This window comes from Dipodomys merriami, unplaced genomic scaffold (genome assembly GCF_024711535.1).
Source record: "Dipodomys merriami isolate MVZ:Mamm:240054 unplaced genomic scaffold, mDipMer1.0.p SCAF_84, whole genome shotgun sequence".
In the NCBI taxonomy this organism is placed as follows: Eukaryota; Metazoa; Chordata; class Mammalia; order Rodentia; family Heteromyidae; genus Dipodomys; species Dipodomys merriami.
In genome coordinates this window covers 4331686-4346121 of record NW_027206446.1, presented here as the reverse complement: position 1 = coordinate 4346121, position 14436 = coordinate 4331686, and the positions used below count along the sequence as shown (strand labels likewise).

The 14436-nt window shown below is 46.6% G+C and overlaps 2 protein-coding genes across 2 annotated transcripts; both read right to left on the bottom strand.

The window, feature by feature from the left end:
- Positions 1-5456: 5456 nt before the first annotated feature.
- Positions 5457-6788, bottom strand: LOC138820029 (PRAME family member 12-like). The gene has a single exon (XM_070011669.1). The coding sequence runs from the start codon at positions 6786-6788 to the stop codon at positions 5457-5459; it is 1332 nt and encodes a 443-aa protein (XP_069867770.1).
- A 3023-nt stretch (positions 6789-9811) lies between these two features.
- On the bottom strand, positions 9812-11413 carry LOC138820028 (PRAME family member 8-like). The gene has a single exon (XM_070011668.1). It carries the CDS (start codon positions 11411-11413, stop codon positions 9812-9814), a length of 1602 nt encoding a protein of 533 aa, XP_069867769.1.
- Positions 11414-14436: the final 3023 nt, after the last annotated feature.

The following is a 14436-nucleotide window of genomic DNA, read 5'->3' as shown; positions in this document are numbered from 1 at the left end:
GATGTTTCCATTCTCATCTCTGAGTTTATTAATTTGGGTGTGTTCTCTCCTTTTTCTGATAAGGTTTGCTAAGGGTCTGTCAATTTTGTTAAGATTTTTGAAGAACCAACTCTTTGTTTTGTTGATTCTTTCTATAGTTTTTTTGGATTCTAATTCATTTAATTCTGATTTAATTTTGATTATTTCTTTCCGTCTACTGGATTGGGGTTTATCTTGCTGCTCTTTTTCAAGGAGGTTTAGATGTGTCATTAAATTGTTAGTTTCCGATCTCTCCAATTTGTTGATGTAGGAGCTCAGAGCTATAAACTTGCCTCTGAGTACTGCCTTTGCTGTGTCCCAGAGGAGCTGGTAATTTGTGTGTTCATTTTTGTTGAATAGCATGAACATTTGAATTTCCATTCTAATCTCTTCCATGACCCACTCATGATTCAGCAGTGTGTTGTTCAGCCTCCATGTGATACCGGACTTTCTTTGGTGGCTTTTGCTGTTGAGTTCTAATTTTATTCCCTTGTGGTCAGAGAGAATGCAAGGTATAACTTCAATGTTTCTGAATTTAGACAAGTTTGCTTTGTGGTCTAAAATGTGGTCTATTTTAGAAAACGTTCCATGTGCTGCTGAGAAGAATGTGAATTCTGATGCTGCTGGGTGAAATGTTCGGTAAATGTCTGTTAAGTCTAGTTGATCTATGCAGCTGTTTAGATCTGCGGTTTCTCTGTTGAGTTTTTGCCGAGTTGATCTATCTAGTGGGGAGAGTGGTGTGTTAAAATCCCCAACAATTAGTTTCTGCAGAGCTTCTGCAGGGCAAATGACATAGCTAGCAAGATCAATAGAAAGCCCACCGATTGGGAGAAGATCTTTACTAGCCATACAACGGACAAGGGTCTCATATCTAAAATATACTTGGAACTCAAAAAATTAAACCACCCAACAACAAATCCTCAAAGAAACAACTGCCCAATAAATAAGTGGGCGAAAGACTTAAAGAGAAACTTCTCTGAAGAAGAAAGAAGGATGGCCAATAGACACATGAAGAAATGTTCAACATCCCTAGCCATAAAAGAAATGCAAATCAAAACAACATTGAGATATCACCTCACTCCAGTTAGAACAGCAAAAATCAAGAACTCTAACAACAACAGATGCTGGAGGGGATGTGGACAGAAAGGAACCTTACTTCATTGTTGGTGGGAATGTAAACTTGTTCAACCACTTTGGAAAGCAGTATGGAGGTTCCTCAAAAGACTTCACATAGATCTCCCCTATGAGCCAGCAATCCCACTTTTGGGCATTTACCCAAATGTTTACAAACAAGACCACACTAAAGCTACCAGCACAACTATGTTTATTGCAGCATTATTTACCATAGCTAAGATATGGAACCAACCCAGATGCCCCTCAGTAGATGAATGGATCAAGAAAATGTGGTATATATACACAATGGAATTCTATGCCTCCATCAGAAAGAATGACATTTCCCCATTTGTTAGGAAATGGAAAGGCTTGGAAAAAATTATATTAAGTGAAGTAAGCCAGGCCCAAAGAAGCATAGGTCCCATGGTTTCCCTTATTTGCAATATCTAGTATAGGTATGAGTCAAGCAGAAAAGGTCAGATAATGTGATGTTAGGAAAACGAACCCTTAAATATGTATTTTAATGTTTTCGTTTGTTTCATGCATGTGTTTCTAACGCATTTATAAGATTATTTCTTTGTTGCTTTGTATGTCCCTCCCCCACAGTGTAACCCCCGCTTTCGCTATATTTGATGTCAGTATAACATGTGGAGGAGATGGGGACAAACAAGTCGTTTAAGGATTCAGGTGGACCTGTTACAACAATGAGAAGTACAAAATGTCATGTCAAAACCAACTTTACAATGTCGGTGTGGGGGGGGAGGGGGGTATAATTGGGTGGGGGGAGGGGGGAGGCTGGGAAGGGAGGTGAAGGGTAAACAAAGAAGGAGGCTGCAATGCTTGGTAAGAAATGTATGCATTATACTGCCCATGTAATTGTAGCCCCTCTGTACAGTATGTTCTCAAATAAAATAAAATACAATTAAAAAAAAAATTTCAAAGCCTGTCAGCTCACCAATTCCCCCAATCAACCGGTTCCAAAAGAGATTGCCTCGGTGGAGATAGGCCAGGTGTGTAATGGGAAGTAGACTTCACAGAAATTAAAACTGGAAAATTTGGATATAAATATTTGCTAGTTTTTGTAGACACCTTTTCAGTATGGGTTGAAGCTTACCCAACAAAGCATGAGACCACGAACATCATGGCTAAGAAGATCCTGGAAAAAATCCTACCCAGGTATGGCTTCCCATCCACCACCGGGTCAGACAATGTACTGGCTCAAAAGTAAGTCAGGGAATAGCCGCAGCACTGGGGATGGATTTGAAATTGCTCTGTGCTTATAGACCCCAGAGTTCAGGGCAGGTATGAATGGGATTCTAAAAGAGACCTTAACTAAATTGGCCTTAGAGACTGGCGCAGACTGGGTATCACTCCTTCCTTTCACCTTGTTTAGAATAAGAAATTCACCCTATCGGCTTGGCTTTACTCCTTTTGAAATAATGTATGGACAGCCTCCACCCATTATCCCTAGCCTTCAGACTGAATTGCTTGCTGATTTGGATGATACTGAATTTCTGTGTAAGCTTGACTATTTACAGCTGGGGCATATGTGGCCCCAGCTTAGAGCATTATAAGGTTCTGCTTCTATTCCTACCCCCCCCCATTTGTTTAAACCAGGGGACTGGGTGTTCGAAGGCACAACTTGAGATCTCTGGATCCATGGTGGAAGGGACCTTACATGGTGCTACTGGCTACACCCACTGCTCTTAAGGTGGATGGCATTGCTGCTTGGATCCACTGCTCCCACGCCAGACCGGCTGACCCCTTTGCCCTGGACGACCATGGAGAAACATGGGAAGTCTCCAAGCATCCTACCCAACCACTCCACATACGCCTCAAGAAAAGAAAAATGGACTGATTGTTATTGGTATACTCATTCAAGATCAAGAGCTGTTGGAGTTTAGTTTCGGGCCAGAGCTACAAGATTGTGGCTCAGGACCATAAGTCAAGGAGGGGAATGAAAGGTTAAAGTTTGAGGCAGTGACCACTTGTTGCTTGTTTCTATCTAGCAAAGCAACATATGGTGGTAATCAAAATACCTCGTTGATTGTGTGCCTTTATAAGACCTGCAAATCCTTAGCTCGGGGCTCTCCTCCTAGGCTCCGCTGTGTCGGAGTGTAGGAAGAGGCCTGAGCTGCAGCCCATTTAGATAAAACAGCTATAGAGTCTGAATCTTGGTGGTCTTCTTGGAAGGGGGCCTGTGACCTTGGCATAACACCTTCAGAAGACATGAAGTCAGAGACAAGGTCTTCAAAGGCGGTAGGCTCCTGATGATGGTGGGTATATTTGCATTAAGCAAGACAATGTGATGCACATGAAGCTCCTGGAGATGCTGCAGCTGTCCTAGATGCTCCCTGATCATCCAGGGATACTGGAACTCCTTATGAGGGTGAGGGTCCAAGTCGCCACCCGTATTGGGACAGTTGAGGATGTGAAGGTTCTTCATTCCACCCAAGTTAGGAGCAAGTTCTTTCCTTATTCCTGGATGCCAAAATTCACTCCCCACCAGTTCCTGGATGGAGTCCAGCCACACCACAAGCAGAGCCTTCTGGATTTCAGAGATGGAGTCAGACCAAATCTGCAGCTTCCTGGAGCACAGCTGGACTCATTCTCTCCTCTCCCTGGCCCAGTGTAGCAGGTGGGTTTGGAGAGCATCCTGGGCGCCATCTTCGATGAGCAGATGCATAATTTTCACCAAGGGTTTCTCTGCAGTCTTTGCTGAGCAGTGCTTTACAGCTCGCCTGTCAGTAAGAACATCTAGAGGAGCGATGCGGGCATGGAGACATACCCCCATGTCCATATCTCCACAGATTGATAACTTGTAGTTTACATTGCCTGGGAGCTCCTTCTTGGCAAGTAGCAGATCCAGCCCATCCAGGACAGCCTTGAAGGTCTCCAGGTCGGGAGACTCTGCCAGATCCCTCAGGGGGAGGCAGGGGAAGGGCCAGGCCTGCCCCAGGTCCTTCAGCACCTCTGTGTGGCCCTGGGCATAGATCTCTATGAACAGCGAAGGGAACAGCAGCAGAGGAAGATCGTCTACAGCAAAGATGGCCAGGGCCTGGTTGCTCAGCAGACTCTGCATGGCTAGATGCTGGAGCGAGGGTGGGGCTCCAATGCTCATCTTGATGGACCAGATGTGGGCCAGGTGTGCAGGGCTCTCTGAATCCCAACAGGGCCAGGCACTCACTGTGCAATCCAGAATTCTTCTTCTGTTCTCTGATCCCTAGATATCCTTCACGCCCAACCCCAGCCTCACCATTGCATACCTGCCAATGAGAGAGCAGCTTCTGATGGAATTTTTGAGACACACCATGCACACCTTGGTTGGCTTTTGCACTTGAGATTAATTCAAATATTGATTTTAACCAAAAAGGGATAGGTTTAAAGGCCTGTCCCACACAGCCCAGCTTCTCTCTGTATTGTAAATCACACTTTATCAAAATGACCTCCACTTTTATTCCTTAATCCCTCCAGACATTCTCACAGATGTTCCACTGCAAAGCCTGCAAGGAGAGAAGTCATCCGAATTGATAACATCCACAAAGCCTGCAGGAAATCTTTTCTCTGGAGTTCTTTCCCTCTCTGAATCCCTTCCTATTCTTCTTCATCTTTCCTTCCTTCCCTCCCTCCCTCCCTCTCTCCCTATATCCTTCCCTCCCTTCCTTTCATGCAAGTTTCTTTTTAATCCCCATTCTAGACCTTGGGTAAGGGTTTATTTGTTTGTGTATTTGTGCCAGTTCTTGCATCTAGGTGCTATCTCTGAGCTTTGGTTCACAATGCCAGAACTCTACTACTTGAGCCACAGCTCCACTTCTTGCCACTTTTGGAGGTTCACTAGAGATAAGAGTCTCAAAGATGTCTGTGCCCAGGCTGCCTATGTATGGAAACGCTCAGATCTCCGACTTGCAGAGTTAAGGTTCTAGGTATGCACACTCCTCATTCTTTGGTGCTGAAAAATGATATCTTTCTACTCATGCTTTTTCATTTTTTTATTTTTGATCGATACAGAAAATTATAGATGGTAAGGGATTATTCTACAACTTAGGGGTTTTCTTACAACCATTCAGAAAAACAAAATCATGATCCAGTTCTTTCCAGGCAGAATTGACTCCAGATTCCTGCTGCTGTGTGCACAGAACACATGGAACCCCAAAGCACTCACAAACTCCTGGGGTTCCAGAGTTACAATTGAACTGACAAACTCAGGACCAGATGCCCTGTCTCTTCCATCTACACTGAACACGGGGGTCTGTGCCCCCTGGAGAATGCTCTTCCTGGCTTTCATTTCTGCTGCTAGGAAGCAATTCTAGAAGAGAGGTGCACAACTACAAAGACAGAGTAGAAAGGCCAGAAAGATGCTCTTCTGTGAGCAGCCAGGAGCCATTTGACTCCAGGGTACAGAATCGGTATTTGTTCAGGTAATGACTGAATTTGGTACAGATCTGGACTTTATGGCTTGGTCCCATGTCCCTCAAAGTCTGTGCCAAGACAGCAAGAACCTGGGCAAATCTCTCCGGGTGGATGTCCCATGGCCACTGATTTTGAGGGTAGTAGCTCTCCAGAGGGGCAGGATAGAGCCCTCGTCTCAAATGGCCCATCTGGGCCGTGTGGCACAGGAGGATCTTCAAGGCGGCCATGGAGATGTGGTTTCCATAGAAGCTGAAGAACCTGAGTTGGGAACACTGACTCAGGGCGGGCAGGATGGCCGAGAGCTGGACATCCGTGAAGGCTAAGTCCTCCAGGGCCAGGGTCTCCAGGGTGCCGGCCACTCCATGCAGCAGGTCTAGCAGGGTCTCAAGACTGAAGCAGACCGTGGACAGGCTCCTCAGACGCAGGTGCTTGAGCTGTTTGGTGCAGGGACACTGGAACAGGAACCTCAGGTGAGCTTCGCTCAGCAGACACGAACTCAGAGACAAGGTCTTTAAAGACGTCAGCATCCTGAGGATGGAGGGCGGCTGTTCGTAGTGGAAGCAGACATCGTGTACATAAAGCTCCTGCAGATGCTGCAGCTGCCCCAGCTGTGCCCCAAATTTGCAGGAACACCAGCCATTCCTGGAGCTGGAAGTGAAGAAGCTGCCACACATCTTGGAGAAGTTGAGGATGTGAAGGTTCTTCATGTGGCCCAGGTAAGGGGCAAATGTTTTCAGAAGTTCTTGACATGGGAAATTACTCACCACCAGCTCCTGGATGGAGTCCAGTCTCACCACACGCAGAGCCTTCTGGATTTTATAGATGGAGCCAGACAGAATCCGCAGCTTCCAGGAGCACAGCTGGACTCGTTCTTTCCTCTTCCTGGCCCACTGGAGCAGGTAGGCTTGGAGAGCATTCTGGGCGCCATCTTTGATGGTGAGATCCCTGATGACCATCAAGGGCTGCTCTTCAGTCATCATTGAAGCACAGCTCTCTGTTGGTTTGTCAGTCAGGACATCTGGATAAGAGATTTGGGCCATTGAAGGGTAGCCCTCTATCCAGATGTTGGGGTGCTCATTCCGCAGGTCGAGGACTTGCAGTTTCCACCGACTGGGGCACTCCTTCTTGGCCAGTAGCAGATCGAGCCCATCCAGGACAGCCTTGAAGGTTTCCAGGTCTGGAGACTCTGCCAGGTCCCCCAGGGGGAGGCAGGGAAAGGGCCAGGCCTGCACCAGGGCCTTCAGCATCTCTGTGTGGGCCCTGGCTTAGACCTCCACGAACAGCAAAGGGAACAGCAACACCGGTAGATCCTCCAGGGCAGAGATGGCCAGAGCCTGGTTGCTCAGCAGACTCTGCATGGCCAGATACTGGAGCGAGGGTAGGGTTCTGCGGCTCATCTTCACGGGCCAGAAGTGGAGTAGATATGGACCAGGTGTGCAGGACACTCTGAATCTCAGTAGGGCCAGGCAATCACAGCTGACTCCAGGCTTCTGCTCTTTTCTGGCTGTTTGGTATCTTTATATCCTAGCCCCACCCTCCCCTCTGTGTATCTACCAATGGGAGAGCAGATCCTGATGGGATTTCTGAGTAACACCCACCACACCCTGTCTGGGTCTAACCATCTAGATGAATTTAAACAGAGATTCTACCCAGACTGATAGGATTAAAGGCAGGACCCACTGAGCCCAGCTTCCATTTCAAATGTGTAACACACACACACACACACACACACACACACACACACACACACACACACACACACACAAACACACACACACATCCGGCCTTTATTTGTTAACCCTTTGAGAAAGTTCCACAGATATTTCACTGCCTTGAGCCTGCAAATGTTCCAAGAACATCAGCCAGCCCAATCTGATAGCATCCACAAACACTTTTCTAGAAAATTCTTTCACTTCTTTCCTTCCTGTCCTCCTTTGCTTACGTTGCCCCTCCCTCTTTCCCTTTCTCTCTTTTCTCTCTTTCTCTCCCTCTTTCTTGCTCTTGCTTTTTCTCTCACCCTCTCTCTCTGTCCCTTTTTTCTTTTTCTATCCCTTTTTCTGCTCTCTCTCACCTTCTCTCTCACCATCCCTCCCTCCCTCCTGCCCCCTCTCTCTTTGTATGCAAGTACTCAGGGCCTCTTGTTTTGATTTGGCTTTTTCCCTCAAGGCTGATGGCCGAGCACTCAAGCCACAGCTCTACTTCTGTTTTTTGTGGGTTTACTGGAAACAAGAATCCCTTGAACTCATCTGCCTCGCTGGCTTTGAACCATGAACCTCAGAGCTCAGCCTCCTCTTTGCCTGGGATTACAGGAGTGATACACTAGGTGCCAGCAGCTAGTTTCTTTTGTAGGACAGGACAGAGGCCCTCTCTCTTTCTAAGGTCTCAACCTGTTGTGTTCAGTACATGCTGGGCCCAGCTGATATCACCAACCCTGCGGTTCAGCATCAGATTTGGAAGATCAGAAAGGGCATTTGACTGCTCTTTGTAAGTATCATCCACATAGCAGGACACACATATTCATTAATTCAGTTATTTTATTTATTCATTCAAAAAATGCTTTCAGTCTCTAAGAAGGCAAGATTATTTCTTCTTTTCATGCTTTCCGGTTTTCTCTTCTTTGTTCTTTCAGTGTGTGTGTGTGTGTGTGTGTGTGTGTGTGTGTGTGTGTGTGTGTATGTATGTGCGTGTGTGTGTGTGTCTCTGTCTGTGTGTCTGTGTGTCTGTGTCTGTGTCTGTGTGTCTGTGTGTCTGTGTGTGTGTGCTTCTAGTGGGATTTGAACTCATGGTCTGGCACTGTCTGTCCCCCAGCTCTTTCCATTCAAAGCTGGCAATCTACCACATGACCCACAGATTCCACTTCCAGCTTTTGGTGGCTTATTGGAGATAAGAGTCTAAGAGGCTCTTGCCCAGATTGAAGGTGAACTGTGATCCTCAGATTGTGATCCCCAGACTAGTTATAATTACAGGTGTGAGCCACCAGCTTGAGCCTGAGGGGTGACTTATTCTCTTTGGGTTGTTGTTACTGATCTTGACTTTGAATGCAGAGCTCTTTTGCTCAAGGCCAGTCCTCTACCACATTGACCCACAGCTCCACTTCTGGTTTTCTGGTGGTTCACTAGAGATGAGAGTCTCGTGGACTTTCCTGACCAGCTGTCTTTGAACTGTGATTCTCAGATTTCTAAGTGGTTTAGGGGCTAGAATTCTGGGCAGAAGCAGTACTCTGATTTTTGGATTCTGAGAAATGACATCCTTCTGCTTACTGTTCTTTTTTCTTTGGAAATGAATTAATTGATGTGTAGACATAGAAAACTGTACACAGTTAGAAGTTTGCTTACAACGATTTAGAAAGACAAGATCGTATTTGAGTTCTTTCTAGGCAGAATTCATTTGAGATTTCTGATGGTGGGTGCACAGGACACATGTACCCCGAAAGTACCCAGAAACACCTGGGGCTCCAGAGCTACAATTGACCTGAAAATCTCAGGATCATAAGGTAAAGCTGGATTCGGAAATCCTTACCCAAAAGACCACCAGAGACTGTCACCAATGTAAAAGCAAAGGAGTCTTTATTTCAAACTGAAGCTTGGTCTCCCTATTGCCCTCCCCCTCTCAACCCCTCTCCCCCCTCCCGCTGTGTACAAGTCAGCAGCCTACAATGCTGAGAGCCGGCCCCAAGCCCAGGATTACAGCACCTGTTGTACACTTTTTAGGGAAGGCAGGGGCTTTGCATACATCATAGCATCTTGTAACAAATCACTACACACCATGGGAAAATCATAAAACAACTCCATAGTATGATTGGCACACTACACAGAGAGAAAGGACCAGAAACAGGTTGTTGGTTAGATCCAGACGTAATTTGCACTGGTTGGCTTGCACAGGGGAGTCTTCAAGAGGATGCATGCTAAACTTTAGCAGGGTGTCCAGTTCAGAGAATGGTCACCAGACCCCAGGAAGGCTGTTCTGGAATTTCAGATACCTTGACATCCTAGCATCTCTGGTTCCCAGGATAGTCTGTGCAAGGCTATATCAGATACTTCGAGATCCTGGCATCCAGGGTTCCCAGGACTGTCTGTGGCTGGCTTAGGTCAAGGGCTAAGTTGCAGAACTGAGCTGGGGTCTTAAGTAAAAAGAGAGTTGCTCAGGTTGCTCAATAAGCCCTGTCTCTTCCACCCACGCTGAACATTTGGGTCTGTGGCCCTGGAGAATTCTCTTATGTCCTGGCTTTTACTCTGATGCTGAGAAGAGATTCCAGAAGAGAGGAGCCCAACTACACAGACAGAGCAGAAAGGCTGGGAAGCCCCTCCTCTGTGAGCACCCAGGAACCATCCGGGCCCAGGCTGTAGAACTGGCACTTGTTCTGGTGATGACAGAAATCAGTACAGATTTGGACCCTCTGGGTTGGCCCCAGGTCTCTCAATACCTGCCCCAAGCTTGCCAGAACCAGGGCAAGTCTCTCAGGGTCGATGTTCTCTAGCCCCCACTCCTGAGGGTGGTAGCTCTCCAGAGGGGCAGGATAGAGGCCTCGGCTTAAGTGGCCCAACCTGGCCGTGTGGCTCAGGAGGTTGTACAGGGCAGCCATGGAGATGTGGTTCCCATAAACACTGAAGACGTGGAGCTGGGAGCACTGGCTCAAGCCCGGCAGAATGGCCGAGAGATGGGCATCCGTGAAGGCACAGTCCTCCAGGGCCAGGGTCTCCAGGGTGCTGGCCACGTGCTCCAGCAGGTCTCGCAGGGACTCAGGACTCGAGTTATCCATGAACAAACTGGTCAGTTGCAGGTGCTGGAGCTGCCTGGTGCAGGGGGCCTGGGACAGACACCTCAAGTCGGCCTCCTGCAGTGCACATGCGCTCAGAGACAAGGCCTTCAAAGGCCTCAGGCTCCTGAGGGCGGCGGGCAGCTTTCCATAAAGGAAGAGGACTTCGTGCACATGAAGCTCCTGGAGATGCTGCAGCTGGCCCAGATGGGCCCCAATTTTCCAGGAATACCAAGAGTTCTTTTGGCTGGCAGTGTAGAAGTCGGCACGCATCTTCGAGAGCTTCAGGAGGTGAAGGTTCTTCATCTGGCTGAGATAAGGGGCAAAGATCTTCATAGTCTCTCGATTCCAGAATTCACTCACCACCAGTTCCTGGATGGAGTCCAGCCTCACCACGTGCAGAGCCTTCTGGATTTCAGAGATGGAGTCAGACCAAATCTGCAGCTTCCTGGAGCACAGCTGAACTCTTTCTCTCCTCTCCCTGGCCCAGTCGAGCAGGTGGACTTGGAGAGCATCCTGGGTGCCATGTTTGATGGTCAGATCCATGGTGATCATCAAGGGCTGCTCTTCAGTCATCCCTGAGCAGTGGCTCTCTGTTGGCTTGTCAGTCAGGATGTCTGGAGAAGAGATACGGGCCATTGAAGGGTACCCCCATGTCCAGATGTTGGGGTGCTCCTTCTGCAGACTGAGCACTTGCAGTTTCCACTGACTGGGGCGCTCCTTCTTGGCCAGTAGCAGATCGAGCCCATCCAGGACAGCCTTGAAGGTTTCCAGGTCTGGAGACTCTGCCAGGTCCCCCAGGGGGAGGCAGCGGAAGGGCCAGGCCTGGACCAGGGCCTTCAGCACCTCTGTGTGGGCCCTGGCATAGACCTCCATGAAGAGTGAAGGGAAGACCAGTACTGGCAGAGTCTCCATGGCAGAGATGGCCCAGGATGGGTTGCTCAGTAGGCTTTGCATGGCCAGATGCTGGAAGGAGGGTGGGTTCCTGAGGCTCATCTTGATGGATGAGATGTGGATCAGAAGTTGGCCAGTTGTGAGGGGCTCTCTGCCTCCCAGCACGGCCAGACACCCACTGCAGACTCCAGAGCACTCTGCTTCTTTCTGGACCCTGGGCATCTTTATAATCCAACCCCACCCTCAGCACTGCAGATCCACCAATCAGAGAGCAGCCTCTGATGGGATTTCTGAGACACACCCAGCACACCTGGAAAGGTGCCACCTTGCAGATTAATTCAAACTAGGATTCCGGGACAAAACCAATGGCCTTATAGTCTGGACCCACTCAGTCAAGCTTCTCTTTCAAATCTGAAATAAAATGGACACAGAGACTTCCCTCCCTTATATCTTGTTCCCTCCAGACATTTCCAATGTTACTCTGCCCTGAGCCAGCAAAAGGCTCAAAGAAAATCACTCAGTCCAACCTTATAGCATTCACAACGAGTTCTACAAATTTCCTTATTTCTTTCCCTTTTGTCTTTCCCTCTTTCCCTCCTTCCTTCTTTTTATTCTGTCTTTTTCCCTTTTTCTTTCTTTCCTTTCCATCCTCCTTTCTTCACTTCCTTCCTTCCTTTCTTCCTGTCTGCCTTCTCTTATGTCACCCTCCGTCCTTCTTCCCTCCCTCCCTCTCTCTCCTCTCTCTCTCTTTTTTCTCTGTCTCCCCCCCTCTCTCCCTCCCTGTCTCTCTCCTTATATGAAGGTACTCAGGGCCTCTTGTTTTGACTTGGCTTTTTCCCTCATGGCTGAGGCATACCACTCAAGCCACAGCTCCACTTCTGTTTCTTGGTGGGTTTACTGGAGGCAAGAGTCCCTTAGACTCATCTGTGTTGCTGGCTTTGAATCATGAACCTCAGAGTTCAGCCTCCTGAGTGCGTATGACTACAGGTGTGATACACGGGACAGCAGCAGCTAATTTTCTTTTGAGTGACAAGACAAAGAGGCCCTCCCTCTTTCTAAGATTTTAACAGACAACCACAACTGGCACAAAAAAAACCTGAAACAAGCCAGCATCAAGGTCCAACATACATAGATCTAATTTTGCTGAAAAGATGTTGTGTAGGGGAATTGCCATCAAATACTGAATACTCCCTCATGAGAACATTAAATCTATTTCTTAAGCTCATGTGTACTCTTGGATGAGAATTCTCAGTAGTTAAACTGTAGTCACTGCGATTTGATGAAACATAACTTGAGAATAAGAAATATTCACCTCCTGTTCACCTAGCACACCAAAAAGAAGGAAGGCAGGAAGGAAAGAAAGGAGAGGAGGGGTGTAGGAGGGACGGAGGGAGGGAAGAAGGAAGAAAAGAAGGAAGGAAAGAAGGAAGGAAGGAAAGAAGGAAGGAAGGAAGGAAGTGAGGGAGGGAGACAGGGAGGGAGACAGGGAGGGAGGGAGGGAGAGGGAGGGAGGGAGGGAGAGAGGAAAGGAGGGAAAAAGAAAGAATATTGACTTACACAGGACTTTGGTGGCTCACACCTTTAATTCTCCTAGTCAGGAAGACTAGATGTCAGGATGGCAGTTCAAAGCCAGTCTGACCAGAAAGTCGTTGAGAAGCTTTCTGTTAACCTTTAAATTTAATTGTGAAGATGATATACAGAAGGATTACAATTTGAGTACATTTCCTTTAAAACGGTGTCCTTCATTCCTTCCACTTTTTCTCCTTCCCACTGACCTCCCCTCCAAAGTGTAAAGTTCATTTCCCACCATTTCCACGCTTCCCCATCCTCTCCCAAATGAGATAAATGTGCATACAAGACAAAGGCACAGAAATAAAAAACAACAAAAAGAGGCAAAAAAGAAAAGAAAAATGAAATAAAAGGAACAGAGAATGCAATGAAATCGGGCTAGCTTCCATTTCTTAGAGTTCATTTTGATTAGCATCATTTTATATGATCCCATCATGCAAATTGAACCCTTATGATACTTTTCTAAGCATATCCTCCTTTCTTCTCACTGTGTGAGTATTTACAAGGCTGTTTGATTAATCATGTCCAAGTCTTTTACTATCCTTTGGATTTACCATAGATTTATACGCACATTTGAATGATAACAAATGAGGGAAACCGTGCATTTTGTTTCTTTGGGTCTGGCTTACTTTACTTAGTGTAATTTTCTCAAAGTCTTCCATTTCCACATGAGTAGGGAAATAACATTCTTTCTGATGGAAGCATAAAGTTCCATGGCATATATATACCAGATTTTCCTCATTCCTTTATCCACTGAGGGACAACTGGATTGGCTCCATATCTTAGCTAGGGTATCAGTGCTGCAGAGATCAGGGTTGTGCTGTTTTAATGTGGCCTGATTTGGGCCATTTGCATAAGAATGAAGTTTTATGGATGGTTAGTTGGGGAACCTCCATACTGCCTTCCTTAGTAGTTACACAAGTCTACATTCCCCACCAACATTTGTAGTATTGTTCCCTTTTGGCCATATCTTCAACATCATCTTTTATTGTTAGGGATTTTTGGATGGTTTTTTTTTTTGATAGTAGCCATTCTAATTGGGATGAGGTAGAATCTCAAAGTTGATTTGATTTGTATTCCTTTTATAGCTAGGAATGTGGAACACCTCTTCATGTGTCTATGGGCCATTCATGTTTCTTTTTCATAGAAATCACTCTTTAAAGCTCTAGCGGACTAGTCATTACTTTGAGGTTTTGTTTTTGGTAGGGTTAATTTGTTTAGCTGTACTTACATTTTAGATAGGAGGCACTAGTAAGTAAAGATGTTATCCCATTCTGTGGGCTATTTGTCTTGCTACTGTGTCCTTTGCCATGCAGAAGCTCTTCAGTTTTTTCAGTTCCATTCATCTAGTTATTATTTAACTTGTGGTGATTCTGGGTCTTTATTTAGGAGTTTTGGCCTATACCAAGGAGCCTTCCTGCTTCTCCTATCCCTTCCAGTAATATTTCCAGGGGGTCTGGTGTTCCATTGATGTCTGTGATCTAATGGGAACTGACTCTTGTGCGATGTGTTATGGAAGGATCTAACTTCAGTTTTCTGCATGTGGATAGCCAAAACTGCCAGCACTATTTGTGGCACAGGCTGTCTATCTTCCATCTTGTGTTTCTACTTCCATTCTGATCTTTTCAATGAACCACTTCTTCTGCAACAATATATTATTCAGTCTCCATGAGTTA

What these genes read in the sequence shown, in the direction of transcription:
- LOC138820028 (XM_070011668.1), bottom strand. Translation starts at nt 11,413, where the DNA reads ATGCCCAGGGTCCAGAAAGAAGCAGAGTGCTCTGGAGTCTGCAGTGGG.
- LOC138820029 (XM_070011669.1), bottom strand. Translation starts at nt 6,788, where the DNA reads ATGCTGAAGGCCCTGGTGCAGGCCTGGCCCTTTCCCTGCCTCCCCCTG.